This window comes from Pempheris klunzingeri, chromosome 14 (assembly GCF_042242105.1).
Source record: "Pempheris klunzingeri isolate RE-2024b chromosome 14, fPemKlu1.hap1, whole genome shotgun sequence".
In the NCBI taxonomy this organism is placed as follows: Eukaryota; Metazoa; Chordata; class Actinopteri; order Acropomatiformes; family Pempheridae; genus Pempheris; species Pempheris klunzingeri.
This window is the reverse complement of record NC_092025.1, coordinates 17,615,232-17,627,742: the sequence shown is the minus strand read 5'-3', so window position 1 is coordinate 17,627,742 and position 12,511 is coordinate 17,615,232. Positions and strand designations below refer to the sequence as shown.

The following is a 12,511-nucleotide window of genomic DNA, read 5'->3' as shown; positions in this document are numbered from 1 at the left end:
CACCTTAAGAGAGATTGCATAGCCAAAGAGACAGGAAGACAGAGGGACACAAAGACAGAAGAGCCAATACCCCACACACTGTAATTGTTCCCATGTGTCTGACTGCGAGTGCAGACACACCCAGTCTCCTTGTCTACTCTAAACGTAGTGTCTACTCTGTAATCAGAGCCACTCAAACAAGAAATGGCATCTGGAGAGAGTAAAGATGTCTTTTTCAAATACCAGTTACATCATGCACTCGACATCAAATATTCATGCTCTACAGACAGATGACAGGCTAAGGCAGAGCACAGTCAACCTCCACATGACTTTCCAAGGATATTCTGAAGTATGTTATTGTAAATTATATACTGCTGAGTTCATTTTAGTTAGGAGGGAATGCATGCCACATTAGTTCTATATATATTGTACAATGACAGATGTAGATGGTAATTTGTGGACATCACACACTTATCACATTAAACAATGGCTTAATAAAAATGCTAATTTCAATGTGTGAACTCATCAGTTTTGGATATGTACTATACCTCTGTACATATGCTATTGTTGTCAGAATATTCAAAACTCTGTCAAAAGTTAAATCCAAACTCAGTTATGAAATACAGTGACGTTTCAGTTCAGACTGACTATCACTTGCTCATGGGCTGATTTTCTGAATGGCCAAAGCCTGATTAAGAGATTATTACAAACAATGCTTGGAAGGTATCTACATTTCTTGTGATAATAGGCAACATTCAGGAAGGCTTTATTCTGCCAAGAAAGTAAATAATGGAAAGAGTGAATAAACTTTGAGCATAAGCTGTTAAAAATCTGTTTACGACATGCGGCCTCTTAATTGGGATGCAATGTGCCAATGTTGATTTTATTACCAATAATTCAAAAAAATAGAATTAAAAAAAATTGCAGTCCACATTAAGACTAATATACTTAGTGGGGTGTAGGCAAGAATAACAAACCTTTCCATTGTCACATTACCAGTCTTTTAACTCTCACAGTCTCACTTTTAACTCATCCCAACTTTTGCCAAATTTTACCAGAATTTTGCAGATTCTGAGTAATCTACTCTGATGTAATCTTCCAAGGGGCTATAATTGGTCTAGTCCATATCCGCTTTAACCACATCATCAGCCTTCAAATAAAAGGAGTAGATAGACTCTCTTGAATGAGAGTATAAAAGGCCAGCGAACAATGGCTGCTCTCAACATGCATGTTTCAGAAGCCCTCTGATTTATTCACTCAAGCACTATTCATTCATTCATTCATTCATTCATTCATTCATTCATTCATTCATTCATGTTAATCCTCTGCAGCAAACAACACTTTACAGAAACACGGAAGGCTGATCTGTTGAGTTCACCTATGAAGTGGTGAGGGCAAAGAGTCCATCTGTGGGGTGTGGCTCTCAATATTAACAGTTTAACATACTATACTGTATGACAACAAAAGCTTATCATCAAGTGTAGTAGTTGGAATTAAATGGAACGTTCATTTAATCGATGGCTATATTCAGGGCAGCCCTCTGTTTCCAAATTAGGAAGTAAAATCCATACAAAATATGATACCAAGATAACTTAATGCTTTGTGCTTCCAGTGACTGCTTTCCCCGTTCCCACAGTAATGGAAAATGAAGGATGACAGCCCATTGTGAGCTAATGGACAGATAGATAGATGGGTGAGTAAATGACATCCATTTTAATATTAACACTACACTAACTCTGATTAATACAGATGCCTAGTTAGCACACTATATGCTTATGATATCATACAGTCAACACCAAGGCCAATTTCTGAGGACTCGTGGATGATATTGGTGCCTTATATGTTCAGTCAAGTTATGGTAATAATTCTACTTCCTACAGGAACGATTCTCCTTTTACATATCGACCTCCAGAGAGGTCAGTCTGACAACAGCACCCAAGGGTCTGGTTGAGGCTCTGTGTTTCTCAAGTACACAGAAATAAAGTGGCTCTTCCAGATCCAGTATGAATAAAATAACAGTATTCTATTAAGTGTCTGAATCTGTTGCTGGGATAATGGTGGCTACCGTAATATAAACAGTAGCTGAATGTCAGACCAGCATGGTCCGGACAAGTGGCAGTTTACACCCTGGACAGGTCACCAGTCTATCACAAGATGTGAAGCACAACTTCCCAAGCGTCTTATGGTATTTTATAGCTCCAGCAGATAGTTTCTTTTTTGGTTTCTTGACACTTTAAGGGGAGACATGCATGTGACGGGAATAGCAAGTGGGTTCCTTTGTGCCTGTCATCTATCAATAATTATGCTAGCGACAATAGGCCATTTCCCTAAGACGTGACTAATTCCAATCAAGGCTTGCCCTTTGACAGACAACTGAGAATCATGCTGGCCAATCTCAGTCAAGACAGTTCAATGACAGCAAATTGTTAAGGAGCCAGAAAAACAGAGGTCCCATTTTAGTGTTGGCTTTCTATGAGCCTGGGCCATGCTGCTTAGAATACACTGCCACCCACAGCAGTCATAAATAAACACATATGAGTAAGAAATTTAAGAAAAAAAGAGTGCAATGGTGATGTACAGGTTCAGAAGTTTGGTCCTCTGTATCATTTTCACTGAATCATGAGGAAAACAGTCTCAACTAATAGTTCATCTTCAAAAGACATTTGCATTTAATCATTTTTGTCAAAATAGTTGATGTTTCCTGACAAAAGATTCCTTTAGTCTGTCAATAAGTAGCCATGTGGATTTTTTTCCCTACAGCTTTAAAACTAAACTGAATCCTGTATCCAAAGCGGCTATGAATGCTAGAAGCACAAGCTTGTAAAGTTGAGCGGACACGTGTGCAGCATGGAAACTGTTCTTAGTGACATGGAAATAAAATTGCAAAGCGACTAGGATGGCCCCATGGCAAAAAAATCATTGCCATCTTTCCATCTCTTTGAAGCAACAGATCAGTCTACTTTTGTTCACAATTATCACACTCAAACAGAGTGAGAAAAACAGAAAAAACATTTACAAAGCGCATGGCACCAAAGCAGCTTGGTTGAACTAGGACATCCGCTGCTTGGGCCAGCTGTGTTGACAGGATGTGGTGAAAAATCTTTCCTGTCTGGATCTGAGGCTTTGAAATAGCAAGAAACACCTTCATGAGTTTTTTTCCCTCTTTTTTTTTTTTTTTTTAAACTGTATTATGTTTTCTCGGTTCTAGTACGGATAACAGCATCAAGCCATAAAATGAGAGATGAGCAATTGCAGATGGGAAAAGGTAAAAAAAAATAGAAAAAAGGAGGATGACAGGAAATGAAGAAATGGGAAGTTAAATGACTCAGCTCTATGTCACCATCCTGGCTGGGCACCTGGGATGATGTCAAACCCCTGTCTTATTCCTCATCATAGCTCATTTTGTAGCAGATCAAAATGATCAAATGACCTTTAAAGACCACAAAAAGCAACTTAAATAAATTCTACAAACAATAATGGCAAGTAAAACATGTATAATCTCTTTATCATCATGGACCCGATCAGATTTTGAGCAATCTACCTTGCCATTTTTCTGTAACAAATACCACAGCCTCAAGGTGGCTTAGAAGATATCAATGCCAAACCTAACAGCAGATAAGAGATTGGCTTGTAATCTCTCCAGCTGGGTTTATCTACATCTCCCTCACCACTGAGAGCCCACCCACAGGCTGTCAACACAGCAGGAAGCAGCTGAATGGCATGGCAGGGGTGAGCACCAGCGGGGAATGTCCCTGCTGAAAATATCTCATGTATGCTATGATTCAATGGCATTGATCCGATGCTGTAGGTCTTTAGTGATGCAGTAGATGAACTAGCAATTTGTGCTGTCAATATGCTGAAGTATGTATGAAATAAACATGGAATGAGTTGTTGAAAATTACCAGTCATAGTTAACTATGCGATTTATCAATATTTGTGCATGTTTTAAAAAGAGGCAACGGGAGAGATCGTTTGCTTCCACCACGACACACATGCACACAAAGCACACAACTGACAACATGTGCAGCCATTAATTAATTCTGATACAGCAATTACCTTATCCACTGCTAAGATCTCTGGCTTTCAGAGCTCACTTTTCAGCTTTTACTGGAAAGAAAACTCCCCTCTCATTGATATTTGAAGGGTTCGCAATCCTCTCCTCTCACTTAGTCAAACCACTCGCAAAGTCAAAAAGGGCCTTATTCTTGAGTCAGAAACATCAAAAGCAAAGCACTTCTACGGCTGGATGGTGAACCTAAATGTACTGAATTACCAATAATATAACCTCAGTGATCTCGATTTACTTTAGTTGCAATTTTAAAAACATAAAATAAATAGTCCGGATTCTATGTCTAACTGAGAACTGCTAAATAAACCAATGACAGATATTCAATCCTTCATGTAGCATTAATTCCAGTCCAAAAGTCCAGAATATTTACAACAAAAAAGTTAAATGTGTCAACTTATTGTGGTATAGATCTTCACTGCATACGTTCCTACAGATCAGCCATCTTTGTTGTCTCTTTTATGAAATGTAACGTTATTATATGTGTCAATATTGATCCTAGTAATCAATGAGAAAGACAGATGGGGTCTGTGCTTGTCCAGGAGTTTTGAACTGTTGTTCATCAAGCTATACATGGACTATACATGGCCTCAACAACAGAAAGTTGCTACGATTAAAAAAAAAAAAAAGGTTAAGAGTTTGATATGAACTGATTTACGATAAAACTGTTGGCGGCGTTTGAAAGCTCAAGTCAAAGTAATGGAATTATTAGTGAAATAGTTTACATACTTCTGGTTAACATTGTATTTGCAGCCTCAGAAAAACCTTAGTGGGGCATTGTAATTCTTTCTTTATTGCTCATGCTTTACCCATCCTAATCAATTAAAAGGAATTTAATCCAATTAGAGTTGACCGTATGCTTCCCCTGAATCGACTGTGTGATCATTAAAAGACGTTGCTTTTCTGGGTTTCCTGGAGTCCTTGCTCTCTAAGCTCAGACGTGGCCAGGGCCCCAGATCCATTACCTTTGAAAGAGGAAGGGAAAGTAGGATACTAATGAGATTCCCTCCTTGTGCAACACACACACTGCCAGCATGACGCTCAAGAATGAATCAGACATTTCTGTGGTCATCAGTGCGGTCGTCACATTCATCACTGTCCTCTATTAACTTCATTGGGACATTTTCCGACTCCTCTCGCACAATATAATTACCAGTGTCATATGGGTGGAGCAGGGGGAGCTTAGCTACGTGTACTGCGTCTACAGTATGACAGTGTTGTGTGTGTGTGTGGGGGGAGAGTACTTCCCATTCACTTCCGGACCTTTGCTCGTCTTGTCCACTAAAACACGCACACTCGCGCGCTTAACTCACCTGCAGGTCGAAGAACTTGCTGTAGCGCCTGTAAATACTTTCTGTACTGCCATCACTCCAGGACACTTTGATGATGTAAACCTGGAAAAGCAAAAGACAAAAATAATTGTAACACCTAAAAAAAATAACAAACAGCCATTATTGTCTACCACTTGATGATCCAAAGTCCCTCTGGCATCACTCCTGACTCACAGTGCCAGTAATTGGCAGTGCTGTGACTCTCAGACAGGGCAGCATGAGGAAACGCAGACAGCGTGCTTGTCAGGCAACATCAGCAGCAGACACTGTTATCATCCGTTTACATGAACGCAACAGGGGTAACCGATTATTCCAATTCCCTGTCCATTTGAGTCACTTCCCGCTGAAGACGAAATCATTATCCTGTAAAGAAGCAGCAGATTTGACTGCACTGTCTTTTCAAAATGGCAGCTTTGTGGTGGCAGGTACAGCCACACAGATCTCAGCAGTGGAAACACTGGCTCACATGTTGGTTTTAAAACCTTCCATAACGTCACATTCTAGACGTACGAGTCTAGAACCACCATTAGAATACAGAGATGCATCCCTGTCAATGATACATCATGTGTGGCACTAAGTCAACTTAAAACTTTACTTCTTGTACATGAGCGGCTGCGTACTCCACCAGCCTGATATTGACAGTAAAACACCACAAAGCTAACCAGCCTAGTCACTGCAGAACGGACACAGTTCTTTATTTGGTCCTCTGGAGGAGAAGAAGAGGGGAGAAGCAGGGAGGTGATTGGAAACTCCCTGGTGGGTTGCTTTGTCTGGCTGAATGCTGTTGGCCATGCTCCCGGACCTTCTCTGGCCTCCCTTCCAGGGCACTAACGTCAGATGGACCGACTACAGGAGCTGTAAGGGCCAGCAGGGAGGCTGTCTTCATTAAATAAAAACAGGTACCCCAAAATAATAATATATTCATTCTAAATTCAGAGCTTGTGTGTATACACTTAAACCAATGGAGGGCCGTCTATCGCATGGGCACTTTTTGAGGGTACTGTCTTTGGCCAACTGTTTTTCACTACATTTTTAACAATTAAGGAGAACCTTTATAAGCAAAAAGGTGTGTGATGGGCTTTGTGATACAGTCTATAAAAATAATGGAGACAAATGAGCTCTCTAAAGCACACCACCTACAATGGCAAAGGAGGCTGATGCCATAGCTGTGGGGAAGAAAGGGAAAGCTATAATGTTGGCTATAACGCTTATCTAGTCAATGAAACGTTAACACTGGCAATAAAATGCCCTCCTATCAGCAAGTCTGTTAAGAATGCACTTTTCCAGGTATTTTTTTCTCCCTCCAGGAGAGGCTCAACTCTCATATACAATGGAGCTATAAGCTGCTTTTTCTACTATAAATCACACCTCCGGGGTTGTGGGAGATTCAAGGTGTTGGGCCCTGTGTGTGCAGAGGGAGCACCAGAGGAACAGAGCAACATGGGCTGCACCACAGAGAAAACAGACAGATGGATAAGACACAGGACCTCAAGAACTCTACGTCCTTGACCACTAACACTCACAGCGGTAGAAGGTCTGTTTGTCCCTCAACCCAGGCTTCATTTTCACACATAGATGGATGCAAACCAACACACCATGTACACGGAACTAACACGAACACCTGCTAAGGCTTTGGCAGCTCACTGTTGGCCCTCTAGATCCTATGATGTCATATGTGTTACTTTAAGCCGACTGTGTGCACTTATGCAGACAAATTCACCCACTCGCTTTCAGGCGAGCCCCATGAAAGCTCTATTGTTTATGAATTGCAGAGAAGCGAGCAATGGGTCTTTTTGTATTTCTGACATTCTTGTCACCCACACAAGCTTTGCAGTGCGTGTGGGGAACTGTAGCTGGAACAGGAGAAGTATCCACACATTGACTGTTCCTCTCCTCCCACTTTTCTCCGGCCCCACACACGGTAATGGGATTGGAGCAGATCTCCTAAATTGGCTCAGGTACTGCACAGCGATAGAGAGGCACCGTTAATGAGTTAATGGCAGCATCACCTGACAGCTCTTACGGAGATCAGGATGTTATCGCTTTTAACGTCTCCATCAACTGAAGAATGCAGAATTGGGCCTATTCAGTGTGAAATAGTTGAGCTATCAGTATATTTGGCTAAAAGCAGACATGTTTGATTTAAATAAAGCTGTAAAAGTAGCATAAATGAAAACTACATAAGTACTGCACTACAAAACCAAAGCCATAAAACTACAAATGCCACATGGCATATGGAACGTAATGTTGAGGCCTATTCCCTTGTTCAAACACAGCTTTGTAACCACTGTGATGACCGTAGAAACCCTGTTAGTTATACTTCCTCTTTCCCTGCGCCTGTGCGTAGGTTTTTTTTTCTTTTTCTGAGTGAACCGGAGAGCCTGAGGCATGACAAAGCTGGGAAATCTATCCTCATGGAGATTCATTTGGATGGTTTGTGGACTGGACCGATTCACCTCTTTAATACGTTTCCTCTGCAATGGCACGAGTGGCATGAAAAGCAGTGGGCACTTTTGTTAAGACTGCAGATTCTGGCAGTAATAATACAAACCCTATATACACACACATGTGATACCGAGTTGCTGATGGTCAACTTGAAGGTATGCAGACTCAGGGACTGGTCACATGAGTCAGATTCATCTGAATGCTCCTTAATGACACACATAAAAACAACAACAACAGGCTTCTGACCGCAATTCCTCTAAAAGGAGTGAAAGAAAAAGAAAAAAAAAAAGTTGCTGGTTAAATCTCAGACTTAAACTAAGACTTGATTCATTCAACATTGTTCCCAACAGTCTGATTCAACAATAAGATCAATGCCAACCAGAAAAGATAAAAAAAAAACAGCAGGGGATAACTTAAACTAGACTAACTGTGGAGCTGTCAAACTAAAGGCTTTACTGTCTTTAGTTCACTGAATGGGTTGTTGAGATCTGACAAATCTGTTTCTCCACTGCTTCTGGTGCCAATAATGAAACCAGGATTGGTCTAAAGAGTCCGAACAAGTCGAACTGTCCATGTCGGCTGGCTTGGTGAGCTGTAATTTGACACTCTCTTTGTTTTTACATTACCCGGCAGGGAAAAAAAAGGGGAGACGAACCGCCGAATAACCTCGATCTATCTCCGCAGCAAGGCGCCGACGCTGTGTGTTAGAATTAAATGAGGCTTACGTAGTGTTTATTCGGATTTCTCCGCTTCTGGACGTCTTGCACAGTAACATCTTGCACGGTGCGCCGTGGCATGATGTCCTCTTCTTCGCGACGCCGTTAAAAAAAAAAAAAAAAAGAAAGAAAGAAAGAAGAAAGAGAAAATCTGAATTCCCCCGGTTGGGTTTTCACGAGCGATCAAACCCGGCTGAGAAAGTTTGCACGGCGACGCTTCTCTGTCATCCGCGCCGCTCAGATCCGTGACCTCTAAACGCAACAAATGCTGGGGTTTTTTTTTTTTTTGTCTCCCCCCCCGCCAGTAAAGCCGTCTACGTCAAATTTCCTGCCCCAACATTCAGGCCAGAAGTTAACAGCCTAGTCTGTCGGTTCTTCGCCAGCTGCCTCCCCCCCCCTCCTCCACACACACACTTCTTCTTGCGCCTAGTCCCGTCCCGCTGACGGCTCCAACCAAACTCCCAGCCTATCCCAGCTCGCCCACTCCCATTTGAGCAACTGGGCCGAGCTCCGTAAAGCTCCACGGACCAACCCTCCAGCAGCCTGAGCAAACCACAGGCTGCAGGATCACTCAGCCACGGGTTCAATCCATACACTTAAAGCTGTATTAACGTCAGTGGGTGTGAAGGATTTTGATCAGACACCTTTAATGTCAATGATCTGCATACGGATCCTGAGAGTGACATCTATGTGATGATAAAGAAAGAAAAAAAAAAAGTATTATTGGACATCTTTGGGGCAGCACTTAAACGTGTCATACTCATGAGACTTAGGTAGGGATTTAAAAAAAACAACTTAATTTATGGTTATTTATGGAAATTAGCTAATGTTAGTTCATTCACTCCTACCTGTGGTGTTCAGGTGTTATGGCTGTAGCATATATGCATAAGTTGTGTTTTTAATCAAACTGTAAGTTATATCTTTTTAACATGTCACCCTGGTAGGTATCACTGCTATAGATTGTAAAGCCCTTTGGGGTGAATTTTTGATTCTGGGCTTTTTGAATAAAACCGCCTAGAAGTGTCCGGATCCGTTTTGGTGTTTTTAGCACCCACTGTTAGTCAGTTTGAAAGAAACAGTTTCATAATGATTGTATAGCCACAATGTATTTATGGGAATTATGGATACATTTTGTCATTCAGGCCTTCTTGCACATGATCCACCACAGGTTTCCTGTTAACAGTTGGGTCTGTGCTGTGGCCATCAACTGCTCCTAGTGATGGTGGAAACCAGAAAAACTTTAGGTTCAAGGTGTATTTACTTTGTCATTCTACAACACATGGTTGCACAATAAAATGCAACTTGTAGTCCCTTTATGCTACACAAGAACATATATTTTTTCTTATGGGGGGGGTTAGGGTTAGGGGGGCTGAAAGAGGAACCGAGACTACATCCCATGATATCAGCAGTGTGTATGTGGTTAATGTCTCGTTCACAGTCATGAGATGATTAAAAGCTGGGATTAAAATGGGTTAAAATGGAAGTGTGCTATTTTAGTCTCCGAAAAGTGCTTCGTAAGTATAATAATTTTGTGGCTATTAATATCAGGCTTATGTTGCAGTCTGTTGTTTTACATTTAATTGTAATCTTTTAATAAGTAACTCCTAATTGCAAAAATGGATACTTTTAACTTGTCTCATGTTTACAGATTTAAAGACTAATGACCAGGTTTTAGATTTGACTGACAATTTTATTGCAAGACAGCTCCATCTTTTGGTGTGTAGTACTCATTACATTAATACTGTACATGTGGCAGTTTTCCCCCCCATCTGCAGAGGTAGATCTCTGCAGAATTGCAGCTGATGAATATAAAATGATGGCTGCAGTACAGAGAAAAGGTCATGAGTCAGAATTGTCATAGCAGGAATAAGGAACTGGGTAAATTGAACAATTTATTCTTTATTGCAAGTCATCGAAATATGTGAGTCTTCTATTTAGAGGTGTCACATCCTATATTTTACTTAAGGCAGAAATGAAAGTGAGAATTTATTGCATCGAGTCATAATTATTAGTTTTTTTTCCTCACAGTTAACTTTATAAAAAGATATGACATTCAGTGGAAAAAAGGATGATACAAAAATATAAAAAACAAAACAAAAAAGAGAAATGTAGATAAAAGTCATACAAAAGCTGGCCATCATGAGGCTGTAAGAACAATGTTCTTAAATTGCTGTCTAGGGGAAAAATATAATCAGATCTCATAATGTGAGACATTGATTTGGAAGCACTGTCATTAGACAGTGTTAGTTATAGTAGTTAGTAATAGTATTAGTTTTTTTTTTTAGTTTTATTCTAAAGGGGACTTTTGCATCATAGACCAGATTTTGTGATATGAAGTATCAGAACTTTTGAAAAAAAAGTGTACATTTAGAACACAGAAAAGTCAGAAATAACATAAACTAGCATAAGCATCATTCAGCAGTAGGGATTATATCTGCACGGTCACATGGTAAGGGGTTCAGAAAGTGAGGGGTCTCAGGCTGCAAGAAAGATGACAAGTTAGAGGTCATATGAAAGGTGAAGGGTCAGTGCCGTCACACATTTGCAGCTCCAGGTGGGATGTGATGCCTGAGAAGCGTTCCTGCAGCGGCAACAGATAACCTAAGGCTTCTCCCTGAGCCACTGAGCCGGTGTAACGGTATGGACGGATGTTGAAGATCTTCAAGCAGTGCGCTGGATGAGACAGAAGCAAAACTATTCTGAGAATATAAACACCCCGTTCTCTCCTGTTTGGACCTGTTAAAGGTTGTTTAGACCACAGGTGCAAAATCAGCATCAACTGCAATATTTTTCTACAAAATAATTGTTTTTGTTTGAGAAAAGCAAAGGAGTTTGCTAACTTTAGCATTGTTTTCACCTTGGGCAAGTGCTTCTTAAAAGCTATAAATCCATCTCTGTGCTCGCTGTATACAGTTGTATAGCAAATAAATGTATAGCACACAAAAATGCTCCAAGGGCACGCAACAAATATGAAATGTGGAGGAATTATAATCGCTCCTTTATAATTCCAAATAGATCAACATAGGTTCAAAACCCTAAATACCACCTGTCTTACGGTCTCCCTTCCCTTCACCATTCTGCAGACAAAAAACAAGCAAGCTACCAGTTTAGAAACAAACAACCCGAAAGTAGGCTAGTCTACGACTCAACACCGTCATTAAATCCTACAAGCTCCTAATGATGAGTGTCTGAGCATTAATGTGGGTATCATGGCGAGGTAATGTGTCTCTCTGATGTCTAATCATGTCTGTGCTTTACCGTGAGATGAAAGGAGCTGACAGTACATGTGTTCTTCTGATAATACAGTTCAATTAGGGGTAGAGGCAGAATGAGGACTAATGATGTTTACTCATCACTCCAGTGCCCTATCAACGGAGGATGCTCTCAAAATACACTCACGCAAGCACATATACAGGCGGGGACAAATATATTGTACATTGCAAAGGCATGTGTGCACTCTTCTGCCAGGCTCCATCGACACCAACACACAAACGCTGATGCATTGCTTTGTTCTGTAATGATGGCCCTGAGTGGGGGTCATTACTCATGAACAGCCTTTGATGGGGTTTCACGTGCAGCTGGGTCTGGGTGTTAAAGGCAACCAGGAGTTCAATGGAGTCTCAACCCCCCTCTCCAACACCTTGACTAATCCCTCTAAATCACTCCTTCTTTTCATTCCCACCTAACGCCCACACCACAATAACGTAATATCGCCTTTGCCCCATCCATGGCCCTATACACTGCAGATTAGAGGAATTTATTTGCAGAGGTTACAGTAGTTTAACAAAACATGTTCTTTCCATTGTTTTCTGTTGTAGCAAATACGGGCATGACTCCTAGTTGTGTATAGCAGAAAATGGAGCTGATTTTTAACCATGCTACCGATGTTGCTCAAGGGATGGCAATGTTGGTCAGTCTGGTCCACAACTTTTGTCCTTTTGTCCTTTTATCCTTTTATCCAACTATCTGTTGGA

At 40.9% G+C, this 12,511-nt stretch overlaps 1 protein-coding gene across 2 annotated transcripts in view; it reads right to left on the bottom strand.

Annotated features, from left to right (window-relative positions):
• Positions 1-8,618, bottom strand: part of sh3pxd2b (SH3 and PX domains 2B) — a 37,882-nt gene extending 29,264 nt beyond the window's left edge. For both annotated transcript variants that reach the window (XM_070843890.1, XM_070843891.1), the window contains exons 1-2: positions 8,547-8,618; positions 5,359-5,439 (exon numbers count right to left, since the gene is read on the bottom strand). In XM_070843890.1, the coding sequence (XP_070699991.1) occupies positions 5,359-5,439; positions 8,547-8,618 (153 nt within the window). The remainder of the gene's footprint in view (positions 1-5,358; positions 5,440-8,546) is intronic.
• Positions 8,619-12,511: the final 3,893 nt, after the last annotated feature.